This window comes from Anoplopoma fimbria, chromosome 16, assembly GCF_027596085.1.
Source record: "Anoplopoma fimbria isolate UVic2021 breed Golden Eagle Sablefish chromosome 16, Afim_UVic_2022, whole genome shotgun sequence".
Lineage (NCBI taxonomy): Eukaryota > Metazoa > Chordata > Actinopteri > Perciformes > Anoplopomatidae > Anoplopoma > Anoplopoma fimbria.
Genome location: NC_072464.1, coordinates 19,176,124 through 19,196,123, shown reverse-complemented (window position 1 = coordinate 19,196,123; position 20,000 = coordinate 19,176,124). Strand labels below are relative to the sequence as shown.

At 40.5% G+C, this 20,000-nt stretch overlaps 1 protein-coding gene across 4 annotated transcripts in view; it reads right to left on the bottom strand.

The window, feature by feature from the left end:
- The window catches only part of pard3bb (par-3 family cell polarity regulator beta b), a 196,814-nt gene that overhangs the window by 99,099 nt on the left and 77,715 nt on the right, over positions 1-20,000 (bottom strand). For 2 of the 4 annotated variants that reach the window (XM_054615426.1, XM_054615429.1), the window contains exons 13-18: positions 17,531-17,722; positions 15,956-16,114; positions 11,544-11,679; positions 4,943-5,048; positions 4,626-4,768; positions 1,374-1,418 (exon numbers count right to left, since the gene is read on the bottom strand). In XM_054615426.1, the coding sequence (XP_054471401.1) occupies positions 1,374-1,418; positions 4,626-4,768; positions 4,943-5,048; positions 11,544-11,679; positions 15,956-16,114; positions 17,531-17,722 (781 nt within the window). The remainder of the gene's footprint in view (positions 1-1,373; positions 1,419-4,625; positions 4,769-4,942; positions 5,049-11,543; positions 11,680-15,955; positions 16,115-17,530; positions 17,723-20,000) is intronic. The other 2 variants (XM_054615428.1, XM_054615427.1) reach the window with 2 other exon arrangements.

Below are 20,000 nucleotides of genomic sequence, written 5' to 3'. Positions count from 1 at the left end.
GACTCATGCAGAATACTTCTTGGAGTACAGTTACACTTAAGCTCCAAAGCCAAGATGAGAAACCGAAAACTCAAAAAGGAAAATAAAAGATGTTTCCCCCCATCTGTTCAGCTGTTAGAAGATAAAAGGCGTTTTTTTTTGTTTTATTAGGGGTTCACTCTAATAAAATAAGTGGTAAAACTCCTCGCCTTCATTCTTTCCATATCTTGTCTTTTACGCTTCTTTATATCACCTTCTTTTGCTCCCTTTAGAATGTTTATGGACCTAGTACATAAAAGTCAAAACCACCATGTACAGCAGAATGTGGAAAGAAGGCTGGTGTGATTGACAACAATAAAGTGGCAGACACACAGATTGGAATGAGGCTGAGAGCTCTTACATTCAAGTAGCTCCAAATGAAATAGAGGGACGTAAAGGCAAAGAAAAAATCAAAGTTTGACATAAAAAAAAAACAGTGTGTTCAGGCTAAGATGAGATGTTTTTAAAGCATCACTCATCTTTGTGTCTCTCTTTCCCCGTGCTTTCCTTTTAGATGAGCGTCTCCTCTCTAGTGCTTATTTCTTCATATATCTCACACCCTTGAGAACAAGCTCGTCCATGTGTGTCTTTGAGAAGTAGCCATAGTCTGGCCTTTCTCTTTTTCTCTCCAGTCTTACTGCAAATATGACTTCCATTTGCACTTCCAGAAAATTAAGGAGATATTGCTAGGAGGAGGATTGGACGAGTGTATAGGAGACAGAAGAGGAGGGATGCAGGAGGAAATGTAAAGGCAGGAAACAGGGTAAATAATGGGGTGACTTCAAACAGAGTGGTGTTGATGAGGGGAGACAGAGAACCAGCAGATGTTCTATTGATGGATCTTTTTTTGAAAAAATAAAGTCCACATATATATATATATATATATATATACTCTGTATATGCTTTTTCTTTGTTCCCCCATTCTTTACTATGTTATTGTAGTGGGGCCAGTGCACTAAAGCACATGCAGACACATTTACACGTTATCAACTTGAAGAAGCTGTGGCTGTGTGAAAGCGTACAATCTTACTTTTCTTACTTCAGTAGTTCTACTTTCATTATTTCTGTTTCATACCGTTTTTCTTTTTTTGTCTGGAACTTTGTCTCTTTCTTTTAGCTCTTTATCCTCCTTTCTTATCTTTGGATAAAGACCTTTCCCTTGAGAATTAGGCAGCAATTTGTAAATATTTGTTTTGTTTGTGTGTGTGTGTGTGTGTGTGTGTGTGTGTGTGTGTGTGTGTGTGTGTGTGTGTGTGTGTGTGTGTGTGTGTGTGTGTGTATGTTTCAGTGTCTGTCTTTGTCTAGGACGTTGATGATGTGCCGTGTTGGAGTCAGGGTGTCTGTATTTTCCTTACCTGCAGAGTTTCCAGCCATGGATCCAACGTTGCTCTCATCTGCCACTGAAACAAAAGGAACACATGTTAATACACATATATATATATGTATATATATATATACATATATATATACATTCTAACTCTCTCCATTGCTGTATAGATTCCTCCCTTCTTTTGACTTCTGCACTTTTTCAATTTGATATCCCCAATGGTCAGATGTGCAAACATCAAACTGTTGTCCATGTGTTCCTTATCTCTATAACTTTCGATCTTATTGCGTTCCTCCCTCGGGCCTTCTTCTCAGCCTCTCCTTCTCTCTCAATCATCTTCTGTTATTCTTTCTGTCTTGTTTTGCAAGATGGCGGGGTGGCCACTCTTTTCTCCTGTGATGTTGAGTCAGATTCACTGCTACTGAAGTCATTTCCCTTCCTCCCTTCTCTCTCACTTCATTTGTCATTCACCCTCCCCTTCTTCACTTTCTCTCTTTGAGCCTCTACGCCTCAATCTTTCCCTTTCACCTTCTGCCCTTTACCCTCACTTCTCTTCTCAATGTTTTGATTTTTCCTTAAGTTACACCGATTTCATCCAGCGGCATTCTCCTCCCTCTCTCCCTCCTTTGATCACCATTCTCACCATCATTGCTCCTTGTTAATCCTCCTTTCACTTTCTGACTCTCCCCCAGTCTTTTCTTTTGCTTTTTCTTCCACCCCCTTCCTAATGCCACAAAGCAGACCAATGCCAACAAGTAGCACATGGACTGGTAGCACTCATCCACACACACACACACACACACACACACACACACACACACACACACACACACACACACACACACTCAGACCACAAAAACCAAGCAGTAACATGGCTTCTCCCAGCAAATACTTGGCTAATGAAAACCAAGCCTAGAGCGTAATTCAAGCTACGTGTGTGTGTGTGTGTGTGTGTGTGTGTGTGTGTGTGTGTGTGTCTGACGGCATCTGTCTGTGGTGAATCGACAGGACTGCTTCAGCAGCCTGGTGGCTTGTGGATCACTGTGTGTGCATGTGTGTGCCGACGTTAGCAGATCAGCAGATGCCACGTGTGTGACGCACACGTAGGCATGATATTTAGGCAGGGCTGTACACACACCAGGGCTGTCACTTAAAAGGAAAATAAGTTTCAACTAATGTAACACGTAATTCATTCTTATTAAATCAAATAAAACCTACATGGCTTTTTTTCCCCCAAACTGAGTTAGAGAACTGACAAGCTGTTCACATTTGCTGTGAAAGAAGCTAAATTAAAAGCTAAGAACAAAACCTAGAGACACAGAGAGGGATAAGAGAGAGTGAAAAAGAGACAAAGATGGATACAGTGAGAAGAACCAGTTCATAATTTGGAACCAGTCTTAAATTATTCCTACTTTTATTATTAATTGGGCTGGAAATGAAATCAGGACAAATTAAAAAAATAATGAAATGAAGTAACTGGCCTACAAATGAAATGCTGACAATGCACTCTTTCTCCTTTTTTTTCTTTTTCAACACAAACACACCAGCCAAAACACACCTTGGACTCATGCCCAAACAGCACTAATTATTATATTTTCTGAAAATATAGTTCTCACAATGGGCGAAACAGGAGCGTAGTGGCAAGCACATAAAGGGAACCGGGTTCGATTCCGCGCTGGCCGGTTCATAGTCCCAATATTGCTGCTCGCAAAGTTGTCAGAGGGCACGCCCGTTTGGAAATGTGGAAGTGATGCTTTCAGTGTTGTCGAGAACAGCTCATTACACGTTGGAGAGTGAGAAAGAGTTGGTGGTAACGTTAATATATCCATCGTCAGGCATAAATAGTGAAATGCATTCAATGAGCCGCGTCCTGTAAAGGTCCAATGTGAAGTTTATTTTATTTTATTTTTATTTTATTTATTGAAACTTCATAATGAAAGTAAAATCTAAATTAGCTTTGGTTACTTTTTTTTCAGCCAGGTGTAAATCTGTGAACACCATCCTTGCTTCCACCATTCTTGTCTTGTTTCTGATGTGAGAGCAACCTGTTCTCCTGAACTTTGAGCTGACAGAGGGCATGCTGGGGAGAAAGAAGCCCAGCAGAGGGGGATCTAAGAGGATTTCAGGCTCGTCCAGAGGGATAAGATCTGTCCCCTCAGAACAAAGTCTGGATATAAAACAGCATGTTAACCTTAGAGAACTCGTGTTGCTCTACTGTCAATACCAAATAAAAGAAAGCGAGTGAGAGAGACACATGTTACTAAGCTGTTATGACTGCTGCTTGATGGTTTGGCAAAGAAAACCCATCATGCCATCAGAGTAATCATGAATTAAGTCCTAATTTGTTTGTCACACATTTAGTAAAGATCAAGTGTGTAAAATACAAAAGAGGTGACGTAAAGACATACAGCGTAGACCATCACTCTTCTGTTCAGGGATGTCTGTACTATTCAGCTAGTCTCCTGCTCTTTTGTCTTATTTTCTCTTTCATACATGCACAGACACACACACACACACACACACACACACACACACACCACACACACACACACACACACACACACACACACACACACATACATACGTCTGGCGGTGGAACCAGCTTGAGCAGGAGAACTGCAGGAGAGTGACATTTGAAACAATAGGCTTTTGTTGTGCCACTGTCACATTACACAGATGTATGCATGAGCACGGACGTAACCACACATATACTACACATATTTCTAATGTTGACTTTTTAACAATCACTGAAATGTCACGGAGCCCCCGCGTCAGAATATCAGTAATCAGAGAGCAACAGGTGACCAAGCGGTGTGAAGAAAGCGAAATGGCATTGGTAGAAAAAATAGTAGTCTTTCTGTTTTTGTTGTTGGTTTTTTTTGCATTAAAGAAAAAAGACAATTAAGCTGAATTAGAACCGTTAACAAATGGTGACCCGTTCTCATTGACATTTAGACTTCGACGCATACATAAAAAGTGTCACAGACATTCCTACAGTGATATCACTGTCCTCCACCCACTTGAGCTTCAGTAGTCAAAGAGAAAATCAACTACCTCTCCATTTACAGAAATCATGCAACAGGCATAAACGGTTCCCCTCCTGCATGTGTAGCTGTGTGTACTGTGTGTACACACTACAGGGGAGTAAGTCTGCACGTGGCCTTGGGCAGCATGCCGTTGGTGCAGCAGCCATGCATCAGCGGAGATATTTAAACTTCCGTGAGGGTAAGATGCATGCAGCCACCATGCAGAGACGACAAACAGAAAAAAGTCTCCCCACCAGTGTGTTGCTGGTTCTGAGTCGTACCCAGGTCCATGCTCTTGGAGGCTTTTACGTGCTGGAACTGCCGCTGGCTCTGGCTCTGGTTCTGGTTCTGGGCAGGAGACTGGGGCTGAGCCGGGTTAGAGGTGTGACTGCTTTCTCTGAAACAAATCAATTAGACAGTTGGTTATTTGTTTCATTTTCATTACGACTACTTAAAGCGACTTTTTCCTCTTGTATCATTTGTTCTGGTTAATAATACATATGTGCATATTATTCATATTTAAAGCACTCTGTGTGGTGACTTATAGCAGAAAACATACACAACCACACACCTGTCCTGGAGATAGGAGTGTTGGGTAGAGCTGCTGAACTCTGCTTCATGTCCATACAGCTCCGCCTCCTCTTCCTCGTCCATGTAAGAGTAACTCCCATTGGTCACTGAAAAGCCGAACGACACAAGTCTGCATTGAGGTTTTGAGAAGTAACATTTTTAATCAGTACAACTATAGCCATCCTTTGTGGACCACAGCTGCAGTGATTTGCTTGGATTCATTTTGGTGACAATAAATACTAATATTTCTCCAACAGCAAAACCCATTTCTCCACCGTCCATTCATATGCTAAGCATGTTTTGAACACCCAGCACTTACCCAGAATACAGTACAATACACTTCCTTCTCAATCAAGCGTTACACTCATGAGCATATTTAGTATGTGACTCTTTTTTTTTTCCAGGTCAGGAGAACTTCTCTGTCTTTGCAGCAAACTGATGTGCCTTGCACTGACAGAAAAAAGCACATCAGTTTGCTGTCTCACATCGGGATGTCAGATTACCAGAGATTTAGAAGAAGTTATCATTACCAGTGAAATTTCACAATTCTCGGAACCTAATTTCATCCCATGGTAATATAGAAAAGTTATTACAAGTAGCTATTTAAATCCCTCTTTAATATGTATTTTATCTTGTTTATACTGCTTATTTATTTCTAAAAATTACAATTGAACGGTACATGACAATATTATAATCTGCCTTCGCCCAATACTCATTTATAAGGAATAGAGCTTGAACGTATCGTAATGTAACTCAATGCAACCGCTAACGTCAGCTGTTAGCTCCTATTTATGGCCAAGTCAAACTGTGCAGAATAGCAGATTGGTTAGAGTGGATGCCATATGGACGCATGTGCCCCGAACAGAAAATCCACAATTCAAATCATTAAACCATTTGCTGCATTCCCCTTATCTAATGTTCTGTCTCTCTGCACTATCACTATCAAATAAAGGCATTAAATGTCGAAAATATTATTTAAAGAAAAAAAACAACTTCCTCTCCTGCAGATTTCGACTGATTTGTTTTTTCACAATGTAGCACTATCTGGATGGATTAACTGCGTCTTTTGTTTACTGCGCCCTGCCCTGGAACCGACAGTATCTGCGGTACTGTATATGAAAAAGTACAATCAAATTTTCTGAATTTTGGCATTAACTTTATACTAAAGTATCGGCTTTCGTCACATCCCGAGTATCTCAGTTAGCAAAGTCAAAGATAACAGGGAAAAAATGTCAGCAATTGGTAATAATTTGCTGTTTTTCTGTTGCTACTTTATATAGGACGCATCTGGGTTATGTAACCCGGAAACAGTGTCGGTACACTACAGTTCAGATAAACTAAGGGGGTTAAATAGGCTAGCCATGAGCTAGGATAGAGACATTCTGGCCAATCCCAAAAAAAGGTTGAGACTGAGCAGAGGGATGAAGAAAGACATGTGGCAGCAGTGTTTAGAGTAAGAATATGTTTAAAAAGTGGGTTAAACCTCAACTACTTGGAGAGCTCCACTGACAAAAAGGTCTTGAGAATAAAACCTAGAGAGAGACAGAGTAAGATGGACAGAAAGATAAGCAGTCGGATGAGAAAAAAAAAAAGAGAAGACACAAAGGAAACAGAAAGAGGATGAAAACCAAACGGCAAAAAGCAGCGTCTCTACGTGTGCAGGAGAAGCTGCAGATGTAGCTCAGCGATACGGCTGTGTCTGCTTGATAAACGAGTTTATGACAACTTGATACGCACACACACACACACACACACACACACACACACACACACACACACACACACACACACACACACACACACACACACACACACACACACACACACACACACACACACACACACAATCCACCCAAGCACAATTTGCATACAGTCATCACTTCTAGAGTGCGTAGCTGCCACACAACACATGCTGGAGGATTTTTTTTTTGGCACAAGCATAGTGTGTGTCCTTTATAGTGCTCGCATCCGCACGTGCGACTGAGAAGTGAAGATGCTGGAAGTTGGAGAGCAAAAACAGCCGCGTCGGAAGATATCACTTCCTCTCATCTCTATCGCTCTCTCTCTCTCTACACTAATCACCTGCTTTATTTTTCTTCTGGTCCCATTCTTGCAATCTGATATTTTGGCTGTCATTTATCTCTCCTTTCAGATCTCCCATAAATCATTTTATCTCCCACTCAGTTTACAGCCTTTTCTTTTTTTTTTCCCTTAAACTTCCTCCCTCCCCCTCCTCACTGCAGGCACCTTAATCAGCGGAACTGTCAAAAACACATTCTTCTTTCACCTCACTCTCTCACACACACACACACACACACACACACACACACACACACACACACACACACACACACACACACACACACACACACACACACACACACACACACACACACACACACACACACACACACACAAATCTGTTCTCACTGACTCCCACTCTTTGAAGTGAAAAAGGCATTTGTTGTGTGGATAGTAGATCAATAGCAGTTTGCTCCAATAGCAGATATATGAATCCTCTTCTTTTGCACTCAACTTTTTTCTCCCTTTCCGTCTGTATTAGTCTACAACGCGTTTCTCTTTCTCTCTTACTCCTTATCTCCTCCATACTATCCCTTTCCTCAGTGCGGGGAAACCAGTGTGTCAACACACATTAATCCTAGGGCCTAGGACGATTCCTTTTTACTTAATTAAATCTAAAAAAAACAAAGACCTGTATTATTAAAAGATGATTAAACTTTCTGTTCAGAGTCAAGTTAATTTGCTGAGCAGTAATCTTAAAATCTGCAATCCAAGAATATTGAACTGACTGTGATTTTTAATCCCCCCTTCCACACTGGAACCGATATTGATTTTTGATTGAATGATTTTTAATTTGGGATATGTATTGTGAAAGATATGACTTAAGATACTAAAGCTTAACGACGAGAAGATTTTTAGCTAATGAAACATGATTTGTCATGTGAATATCTCCTCACTGCTGTACATCATTTTGGGGTTTTTAAACGAGGTCGGTAGCCATTTATTATGGAACTTCTATCGAATTAGATGATTTGTAACAAACACATTAAAAAAGGAATGGTCTAAATTGATGTAGAGATGCTCAGATATCACAGTACAGCAGCAAGGAAAATAGGTTGCTAATGTACTTTTGTATAAACCACCAATACGTTGAACTACGGTGGTATCGTGGTGACTAAACTAAGCAAAAAAAGCCACTTGAGGGCAGTGCGACGGGTCAAACAAACACAAGACTTTCACCCAGGAGACCACTGCTCATATCCTGTGTGAAAACATAAGTAAATGTTAACACTTGTTAATTAACGTCGATGCGTTTGTTATGTAATAGTACGTATGAAAGGCTGCTTAGGGCGGCTGTTATTTATTTATTCTAGTTACAGTAGTTACGGTAGTTATATTACATTGTTATATTATTATTTTAACACAAACCATGATGGTTTTTTTATAACCATAACCAAGTAGTTGTGTTGCTTGAGCCTAACCAATTGTTTCACAATGTTACCCAGGTGGCATTGTGCATTGGTGAAATGGAAACCCTGAGTTTTGTTCTTTTCAATAGGTCAAGCTCCAAAAATACTAGACCCTACATGTCCCATAATACAAATTGATGGAATCCTAAATTAAACATTTCCTGCCTGTTACATTTCTTTCAAATTCTATATCTCAACTCTGTAACATAGGTAATACAAATAAGTAGTATCCAAGCTCATGCTGATACTACCCTGATGACATCATCATGGTACTAAGACATATCCAAGTGCTTTTACAAGCTTAGTACCACCAGCCATGACGGGTAAACTGATTCAACTGTTGATGTGTAAAACCACTGCTCCTTCCTTGAAAATAAATACACTCTCATTAAATAAGGACACTTTGGTTTTCCAACACAATATCAATGTGCTTCATTGACAAAATTGGGGAAGATGGAATAATATGTGTAGCTAGACTGAAACTGTATTTTATTTTAATCCACCCCATCTAGCAGATTAACTCTCCAGAGACAGAGGGAGGGGGAATACAAAGAGACAAAGTGCTTAGAAAAGGGAAAAGTGAGAGGGAGGAAGAATCATGCTAGCAGACAGAATGAGATGCAGCGGTGGATAAGAGATGAAGAGGCTGATCTATAAATGCAAAAATAACACATCTGCATAAATAAATATTGTAGGAAATCATTAAACTCAATTTATTCTTCTGCAAAAGCACATATCGGTGCAAGAAAATCATTTTTTTCATTTTCATTTGGACTTCAGTGCCAAATGAAATGGATTCACTGTGTGAAATAGTTCATTAGGAGGGTAAAATACTGGCAAGTGCTCAAACCGATAACATCGGCACCGCAACAACACAGAGCAACAGAGAAAAGTGCTTACTGTATGACACGCACACACACACACACACACACACACACACAAATGTGTGTATGTAAATCACACCATGGCCGAGGTGAATTTGAACAGAAAGTGTATTCAAGGTCAGAGCTGTTTACCAGATTCAGAGCAAACACACAAAAACAGCACTGTTTGATACTGGCCAACAATCCCTGAACCAACGCGCACACACACACACACACACACACACACACACACACACACACACACACACACACACACACACACACACACACACACACACACACACACACACACACACACACACACACACACACACACACACGGCAACTATCAACTCATTTCTAAACAGGCTCAGATATCATTCAGAAACAAACAAATACACACTTTTTAAACAATCAGGAACACACACAGGTAGATACAAACAGGGATGATAACACAAGCATGTACAGAGTCAGACAAGCTAACACACACAAACACACACACACATACACAGATGATATAGGAGAGGGATCAGATTGAGTTAGCGAGAAAGAGCTATATGAAGCAGGAACAAAAATAACTCTTCATAACAGGCCGAACGGAGCAATAACTAACAAACAGAACAACCTTGAGAGAGATGAGAGAAAAACAGAAGCAGGGAGAGAAATGAAAGAGGAAATAGGGGCAAAATAGTCTCTAATTAAGGTTGCCGTGTAGATGGCAATCGCATCTGTTTTGTTTGTGTTTGTTTTTAGTTTGTTTTATCTCGCAGACATTGTTTGATTTTCATTATTATGAAACTTAATCAGTGCTTTACTGAACTTATTGCAAATGATATGCCCACCTTTGATGCTGCTTCAATGGCAAAAAAAAACCAACAGAAATACACAATAATAGAAAAGTGAATCATGTTCAGGTTCAATCAGAGATGGAACAGGATCGGTCAATTTGATTCAACTTGCTTTTTTTTTTTTTTTTTTTTAAGTGTAGCGAATGGTTTAAAATGTGATTGTGTAGCTTTTCTACACTGTTACATACATGTGTGTGTGTGTGTGTGTGTGTGTGTGTGTGTGTGTGTGTGTGTGTGTGTGTGTGTGTGTGTGTGTGTGTGTGTGTACGTTGAGGGTGAAAATCTATCAGAAAAGAATAATTAGTGGTGGTCTATTTTATAAAAGCTTGCCAGGTTCTCCCAGTAAAGTCTGGCCATCTCTACCACTGCCGTTAATGGAAACAGCCCTGAAAGTATTTCGGGATATATCTTTGTTAAGTGATCAAAGAGTATAAATGGTCTAATTAACGTTTGTGTATATGGAAGCATTTTCCCAAAAGCCAGTAACCAAGGCTCAAATTTATGCATGAAAATGGACATTTTGTTTTTCAAAATAAAATAATGATGCTTATTGTAGATGTATATAATGGCCCTATATGTTTCTAACAAACATAAAAACCAAGTGAGGCTGTGCTTAATACAAATGTCTGTTACTTTTCTTTAACTACAAAGAATAGGAAACGGTTGATGTGTTGGTTCAATCATTGCCCCACAGTACTGTTCACTCAGTAAGCACTAGATTTTGAATAAAATTACTGTTAACATTTTTTATGACCCCCATGTCCATAATGCATTAGTTTAATGTGTTTTAATCTGCTATAGCACTGTATAATTATAGTTTTAAGAAATCACACATATTCATAATGCACATTAAAAAGCATTCTATGATGACATATGATGTTTTATAATCCCCAAAGTGGTAAGACATCATAATCCTTTTATAATGCATTATAATCACTGTTATAATGCATTATAATGTGATTATAAATTATTCTAAGTGGTCATTGTTTGCTTTTAGTAAAGTTGAAAAATATCATTCAATATATGCAAAAAGTTAAACTGATTATCACTTTGCCAACTTTACTAACTTCACTACACATTTAAATAATATAGCATCTGTAAAGATAAAAAAAAAGCCCCCAGGGTGACATCATCTTTGGGCTCAGTATCGTTTACTGACACAGGTCCAATACAATACCTGAGGTTTGGTACTGATACCAATTTCATAATACCTTAGTTTAAATAATTTAGTTTTGTAGAGAAGACTTTTTGTAGAGAAGACTTTTTGTAAATCTAATATTCATAGACCACGAGAGACAAGATAGAAAGATACAGCAATAGAGAGTGATGGTAGGGCAAGAAGAGGATGGACCTTAAATCCTGCTGTATGTAAACGTCATGTCTGCCTGCTGAGCACTCACCATTAGATGCATAGAGAGTGTTGTTCACCATGGGAGAGTGACCGGGGCCGTTGGTCTGACCGTTCACTGGACCCCCGGGTCCCGACAGACCAGAGGAGCTGTCAAATGAGCGATTGGGTGACGCCCCGTGTTGATCCTAAAACATGGAGGACACAAATAATAACTACGATCAAAACATTTTCCATACAGACAGATAATGTTCAGGGATGGATACCTAAGATCCCATTTTCAGCTACGATTATTTTACTGAAAACCTGAATCAACGTCATACACACACAAAAAAATGCTGATGAATGTTAGTGATAGTTTGGGAAAATGAAGGTTCCTGTATTTTTTTTTTTTTTTGGAACCTTTTGTGTTTTTATGTAAATGTCTTGTATGTGGATCGCATTCAAATGGCGTGACGACCACGAGGAGTGAGTGAGGGCTTTGTAGCAGTCCATTCAAACACAATGAGATGTCGAGGAGGTAGATTAAAGAGAAGAACAAGGGAGACATTTAAAAAGACAGTGGAGGATCATGGTGAAAGAGGGGAACCCATTTCCCATGGCCCATCGGGGTTGTGTAACTGTCTTTAACACGGCTTACTGTGTGTGTGGCAATGGCAGTCATACTGACGCCTAGCACCTCTAAGGGCCCGGTAATAATGTGTTGATGGGTCTCTTTGTGCATGTTTTTATCTTTTAGGAATTTCATTTGCATTTATTTGTCCTCTGTGTCTGCTTGTTTGCATATATGTGAATGTGTGTGTGTGTGTAGAACACTGTACGGATCCATTATCATGTATATGTATATCACTCTTGTTGTGTAGTTCAGTGTTTCTCTTTGTATCGTCCTGTCTGTGTATAAACTCAGCCCTCCACTCAAACCACAAAGGAGACATAACGGCACTGTGTGAGTAATAAATCCCCCCTTGTCATCTTCCTCTTGACCCCCACCGAGTAACAGCTCCCGCCCCCCAGCCCGGGTTTTTTCCCCCAATTCCAGCCCGGGACACATCACTCTTCAATGTGTCAGAGGTCCTGTGGCCCCTCCCCCCTCCTCTACCCGGCTGTCTCCCAGCATACACCCCATTAGCCGGTGTCATAGTGCAATCAGATTACTCTCAAAAAACAAACGTTGTTTTTAGATACAGCCAAACATGTCAGGAACATTTCTGCAATACATTACCCTGAAACCGTTGTTTTTAGTCTGGGCGGGGCTTCAAATAAGCTTCAGCCGATTGCTTTACTTTAATAAAATGTGTCTTTTCTGTGTATAAATGCTAAACTGTATTATCTGTCCAACAAAAAACAAAAAAATCAACAAACTGAAAAGTTAAAGAACAATATTGTAAATAAAGCCTTTAATGTAATATAAATCCCTGGAAAACGATCCACAATTATGTAAAATAGACAGGAAATGCACAACATTAGAAAGCCTTTGCATATAACACATTTAGAAATAGAGGTATACCGACATCCACAGCACTGGAGTTGAAGAGTAGCCTCAGATTATGTCCATGGAACCTGTGCAGAGCCATACTTATTACAGATAAAGGGGGTGTTTGGATAGTTACTGAATGAAAAAGAGCAGCTGCCTAAAGTGAGAGATTAGAGAGAGCTGGCTGGGGATGAATACAGTAAGAAGAACTGAGTGAGCGAAAGAGCAAAGGACATAGAGGAGGAGAAGAAGAAGTGGAAAAAAAGATCAGAGGAGAAAAAAAAAAGTAGAGTGGGTCCACTTCTGAAATGTTAAAAGCATCAATACTGAAGCCCCAAAAGGCTTTTAAGGTACAGTCTCTCATCTATCTGCCTTTATCTTCCCCTCTTTTCATCCTTTCTTTTCCACTCTTAAGGAAAAAAAAGGGGAAAACATGGATGCAACTCTTTGATGTTGCTAACAGCTTTCACCATCAAGCTATTGACAGGGGACGCCCTGCAAGCCCAAGCACACCACTAAATGCACAAATACGCTCAGTATTATTAGGAATAATTACCTAAAAGTATTGCAGTTCAATACAACAAGCTCACAAAGAGTCGTGGCCTCATGTCGGTAATAATGCTGGGTTTTTAGAGAGGCTGTAGCTCGCTGTGCTATTGAACTGTACCGCTTTATACTGTAAGGTATTGCTATTATTGGGCCCAACCCATTAATGTCAATGAGGGGGAGTTACAGTAGTTACATTCTTAGAAATAAGGGTTCTTTTGACGGCTTCTTTTTAAAGGGCCGTGGTTCTAACCAGAACCGTTTTCCTCTGATGAACCTTTTTCTGAAGACAGGAATAAATAAAGGGTTCTTTGTAAGAAGAAGAGTTCCAGCAATAACACTTTTCATCCAAAGAACCATTTTGGAATAAGAGGTTCTTTATACTATTTTTTAAAGCTTGGATGTTAAAAGAGAACATACATAGCCCAGCCTACAGCCCCCAAAAACTGTGATTGTGAGCCATGATTGTTGTGGGTTGCACTGCATCACATCAGCCCTGGTCCTTGAGGGTACTAGATGAAACCCTTGGAATATAAAAAGGTTGTTGACAGAACTTCCTGGGTGGGTTGTAGATTAAACCCTTGGAATACAACATAATTCATAGCAGAACCGCAACTGGGCGTTGTAGATGAAACCCTTGGAATATAAAAGTGTTCTTGGTAGAACCCCCTAGGCTGATTCTTGTTAGCACCCTTGGAAGGTGGAATGGCTGAGAATTGAACCTCCAGAGAGGTTCTGGGTGAAACCACTACACCAGATAAGGGGTCTCTGCAGAATCCTTTCCTGGTTGGAAACTTTCCAGGATGGCTCTAAGTATAACCATTTATGTTGGGTTCTAGGTAGAACCCTCTGAAAGGGTTTCAAGTGGACCCTTTCTGAATTCTCTGCCAGGAGCCAAAAAGAGTTCCCCTTTGAGGACAAACATTTCTAGTTCTAGTTAGCACCTTTCATAGCTGTGAGTGTACCCGTACACCTAAACACTGTTTGTTATTGAGTGTTCCTGGTTCTTGCGTGTGAGCATATCATGTAGGGCGATTAGTGTCTGCAGCTTTATTTTCCCAGTACCAGCATGTCATGCAAAGGGATTCACACTTGAGCCAAACAACTCTGCTTTGTGTGTGCAAAGGTTTGTACAAACATTCTACAGAGCCGTGGAAGAGGCATCAGCTGAAAAGCAGCCGAGGTGAAAAGAATCTTTTTTTTTTTACTTAGAAAGGAGACACAGCTGAGTGAAGAACACTCTGTATCTCTCTCTCACACACACACACACAAATAAACATAGACAATCTGAATAGCTGAAGTGTAAATGCTCTTTCGCTGCTGCTCGTAAGAGAAGGGAGACTAGTGTCAAGGATGTGAAGAATGAAAGGAAGGGCTAAAAGTCAGAGGCAGCAGACAGCAAGGGGAAAAAAAGAAAAGATGCTTTAGTCAAAGCCAGAAGAGTGGATAGGAGATACAGAGTGGAGATAGAAGAAGCATGCATGTTTGTTTTCATCTTAGTCAAGTGACAGAGGCATGCATGTACGCTCATTCTCACAGCGGGTGTCCTAACCTAGATTCTGGCTTTTTCCGACTATAAAAACAGAAGTCTGCTAAGAATGCATTTATTGCAGAAAGTGTTTCATCTTTAGGTATCCATTAAAACTGCTCCGAGCACGCACACTGTATATGTTCATCACCATTTTGCTTTGTGTCTATAGACAAGTAGATCATAAACAGATCTGTTTTTATGAATTTCACTCAGTCAAAAATATTAAATAGACAAAATGCTTGTTTCCTCAGATTAGTTTAAAGTGGACTGAGTGAATGTCTGAAAGCTGTCTGTTGCATCCCACTGATGGCAGTGTGGGCTTTGTTTGTTACTTTTTTTCACAACAGAGCCACGTAGAGCTGCAAGAATTATGACTGAATGATAAGATGATCCAATAATCTCCAATTATTTTAGTAATCGATGATTGTTAAAGTAAGTTTTCTTGCAGCAATGGTAGAAATTTCTGTTTTCAGCCTCTCAAAAATTGACATTTCCTGCTTTTCTCTACTTTAAAACACATTAAACTGAATATGTTCAGGTTTTGGATAGATATTTGAAGACATCAGCATTGACATTTTTAAGGGTAAGTGTCTGTCAACTGCGATGAACACTACTTCAAGAAGCATCAGTGGTTCCGACTGGTGAAGGGCATTGAGGAAGAGAGAGGTGACAGTGCTACAGATCGGAAACAGCAACTGCATTCGGCTGCCTATTGGAGGGAAATGAACAAGCTTCTAGCTGGTTGTTAATGGAGGAAATGCTACTCATATCAACTGTAGAGCCTCTTTCTTCCGTAAGTTCCTTAATATAATATATGACGGAAAAGTGTGTGTGTGTGTGTGTGTGTGTGTGTGTGTGTGTGTGTGTGTGTGTGTGTGTGTGTGTGTGTGTGTGTGTGTGTGTGTGTGTGTACCTTCAGAGCCCTCAGCACCACTAGTTGGATTGTCCCTCTTGCGTTCCCCTCCTCTGACATAGAGCGGCGGAGCGTCTCCATGGCCACGTGATTGGACCGTCCCAGGAGCGACTCTCCGTTTACCGCCACCATCTGGTCATTGACTCGCAGACGACCATCCTGTAGAGCACAAACACACACATGAATTTTCATCTCATTTAATTGCAGACCTATGCATGTTTTACAAGTCTACACATGAACGTCTATGGTTCATTTAAGAACCATGTAGCCTGTAAGTACTTCATTCATATTTCCTTGTGCTATTTCTCTCTCGTTTTAACAATGGGTCTGATGTTCATAATGGGACTAATCACTGAGCTATTGATAGACAGCCACTATGTACGTGCACACACACACATCTGTCTCTTTCACTGGGCATCACTCTGAAGACATTATGGCTCACATGACACGACACACAACTGAATCACACACGTCTGACTCCACACACACACACACACACACACACATTCAGACACTACCATCAGCTCCATCTGTCTAACTTCCCCGGTGTGTCATTCACATCGTCTCTACGGCAGACTATTCCTGTCCGTGCACAGATACTAAGTGTGTGTGTGTGTGTGTGTGTGCATGCGTCTGCCTGTCTGTCTGTCTCTCTCTGCTGTCTATGACATGTCAAGTGTGTGTCCTGGTGAGTAAGAGGTCAAAGGTTAACAGAACAGGAGCATATGGCAGCGGAGAGGCAGTGACAGCTGAGGTGTCCCCCAAAAGACCGTCTCATAAATAAAGAGTTCCGTTCTGACGTGAGTTGTCATCTTCCACACGGTTTGACTTTCTGTTTATGGGAGAGGTGAACTCTCTTAGAGTCTGTTCTGACTCTCTATTTACTCCCTCTACAGAAAACATGGCCTCTTTACCACATGGAAGTCAGAGCGCTAACTTAAAGTGGCCCTATTATGCTTTTCCACTTTTTCCCTCTTCTTTAGTGTGTTATATATATTTTTGTAAAAGGTCCGTAGAGTGTAAAACCTGAAGTCCACGCCTAAAAGGAGTTACCCTCCCCCTCAGAAGCTCCTGAGCTGACTGACACAGCTCCATTGAATTCTCTCCTTCACTTCTGTAACTTTATGAGGTCACCATGTTACAGAAGTGACGTAAAACTCAGTCCGGCTAGTTTGGCCCTCAAACAACAAAAGAGAGGGACGGAGCTGAAGCTCTGGAGGAAGAGTTTTTTTAAATGTGAAACGTTGACCAATCACAACAGAGCGGGCTAGCTGACCAATCAGAGCAGACTTTGCTTTCTTGAGGGAGGAGCAAGCGCTACAAGGAGCATTTCAGAGAGGGTGAGAAGAGGTGCTGCAGGACAGCCAGGATGAAAAAAACAAGGAGGATTATGAGCATTAACACATGTAAACATGTTGTTAGTGTAACTTGAGATAAAAATATGCACCCGGAAAATAGCATAATAGGGCCTGTTTAAGCTTACATTTCTTTCCAAATTTACTAATTAGCATTTTCCAGGACACAGTTTGTCTTCATTTATTGGTCATTCAGGTATGTAAGAGACTATTATGTCACCTTGTACGCGGCCCCTCCGTGTATAATGGACTTGATGAAGATGCCCAGGTCCTCTCCCGTCTCCCTGGACTTGTTTCCCTTCAGGCTGATGCCCAGGCCTGCCGAGCCGGTGTCGTTAAGGGGCACCTCGTACATGAGCTGTTCCTTCCCTTTCTCCGGAACAAAGCCCGCCACACAGGACATCTCATACTTCTGGGAGTGAGGGAGAGAGAGTAATGGAGGAAGAAAGGGGAAGCGACATCGATGGGGAAGAGAGAAGGGGGTGGGAAAAGGGTGAGGGTGAGGAGACCGAGGTCAGCTCATTGGGTTTGAATAGTTTCCAAAAGCTAAACTAAAAGCTTTTCCATTTGAGAGAAACCATCACAAGGAGCTTTTCAGCTAAATTTCTCTCTGAGTGAAAAATTGCGGCCAGAGTCTATTTTCAGAAAAAACAAAAAATAGGGGGGAAAAAAGCCATTTGGACTGCTTTTATATACCTTTTTTTCCCTTCTTTCAGCTCTGCAATATCAATAAAATGACCTGTGCGTTTTACAGAGGTAATTGGAGAATACGGCAAACACAGAGAGCCAGAGAGACACAAAAGTAGTGAGAGAAGAGGGAATATGAAGAGGATAGAAAGATTGCACAACAGACAGAGAAACAAGAAAGAAACACTGGCTGTGTAGAAAAAAAAATACACTCATACGATCCCAGAAGGATGGTGAAAAACAACATATTACCAACACGGAGGTTTGGCAGTAATGACATCTGATGATGAAGTCTGAGACAGAGTTTGTAGGAAAAATATCGGAAACGAAGAAAACAAGTGAGTCCCTGCAGATGAAAGTGTGCGTTTGAAGCCTGTGATGGCTCAGTGGGAGAGGTAGCACTGTAGCACTACATATGAATTATACTGAAATGTAATGACAAGTAATTCTATTCCAAACACTTATCAAATGTATGCTAAAGAATAGCAATAACATATTATCTAGTCTTACTGTTTGAAGAGTGAAACAAACTGAACAGTTGATCAGGAAGAAAATGAGAAACAATGAGCTCTACAAGAGAAATGATGTGATCTAGAAACACCACTGTTGTTAACAAGGATTCACAGGCAGAACTTAAGAAACATTAGAAGATTTGCCAAAATCAAACGATTTATGAAAATTGAATGCCTTTCAAACTTTCAGATATACAGTATGGGCGGGAGTGTAGAAGAGCATTACTAAATTTGGCTGAATAGCATCCAGAGGTGTTTCCTGATGAATAAACAATACGGATGACATATTTGAATCTTTAAAAGCATTTTTTGGACTCTACTGACTCTATGAAGCTAAATGAACACTTTGTGTGTGGTGGTCTGCAAGATGACATATGTTGAAAGCTGAACTTTTTCAACTTTCATGCTGTTGCAAAATCAGAAAATCATGAATTCAAACTCTTTCTAATTCGGCTTACTTTTGGACCTTTTATTAAAAATGACATCAAAGCACTATGTGTAAATGTTGTGTTCATACCACTGTAGTAAACCAGATTAATTCAGTAAATGAGTCGCTTGCTAGCTGCAGTGAATACAGTTCAGTGAATGCCCCGCCAGATGATGTTAAGGACCCAGACACGCTGGCGTTTGGTTTTATGACGTACCTGGGAGAAATGCTTATTTTAGCCATGGCTAATGAAACATTGTTGGTTACATTGGAGATAAAGCCCCTCCTCCTGTATGGCGATTTTAGTAGCGCAAATTAACAAAAATAACGCATCGTCAAACTAGTGCATCCGCAACCTGTAAACCACTACTACTGTTTGTAGCCTGTACGACTGACTGTACAAGGAAAATAGTTGCTAAGTTAAATGTTTTCACATGGACACTTTCATGGTCATGTTATTGAGTTTGTGCTTGCAATCAAAATTCTAGAGAGTGTCTGTATGTTAATGTAAATTACTTTGGAAATGGGTATTTCTTTTTGTCAGAAATAATTGCATGTGCTTATGGTGGAAAGTCTGCTGCCAAGCTTTAGTCTGCATGTGTCTGTCTATGTACTGTATAAGCATGTACTGAGTCGGAGTGTGTGAGTGTGTGTGTGTGTGTGTGCGTTTGCGTGGGTCAGCAGTGTCAGGTTTAGACAGTGTTTGTCTGTGGGGATTGTAGGTTTAACAGCGTTAAGCCGACACAAAGTCCTCTACTCTGCAGAAAACTGTTTTCCCTGCTGGAAAACTCCCTTCATCAGACTGACTGTCCAGACCTGATAGGAAGCTCCACGACCTTGGAAAGAACTCCGAAACACCCAGAAGAGAAATGTTTGCTACTTTCTGCGCATAATTTACATTGATTCTGTCCGAAGTTATAATGTTCATGATTTAGCAACTTCTCAGTTTTTCCGCCACCTCTTCATTCGTTATTTATCTGATTGAACTTCCCTGCTTTGTTAATTTATGATTTATTTTTCTTGCACTCGGCATGGGACAGAACCAATGCCACAATGAATCAATT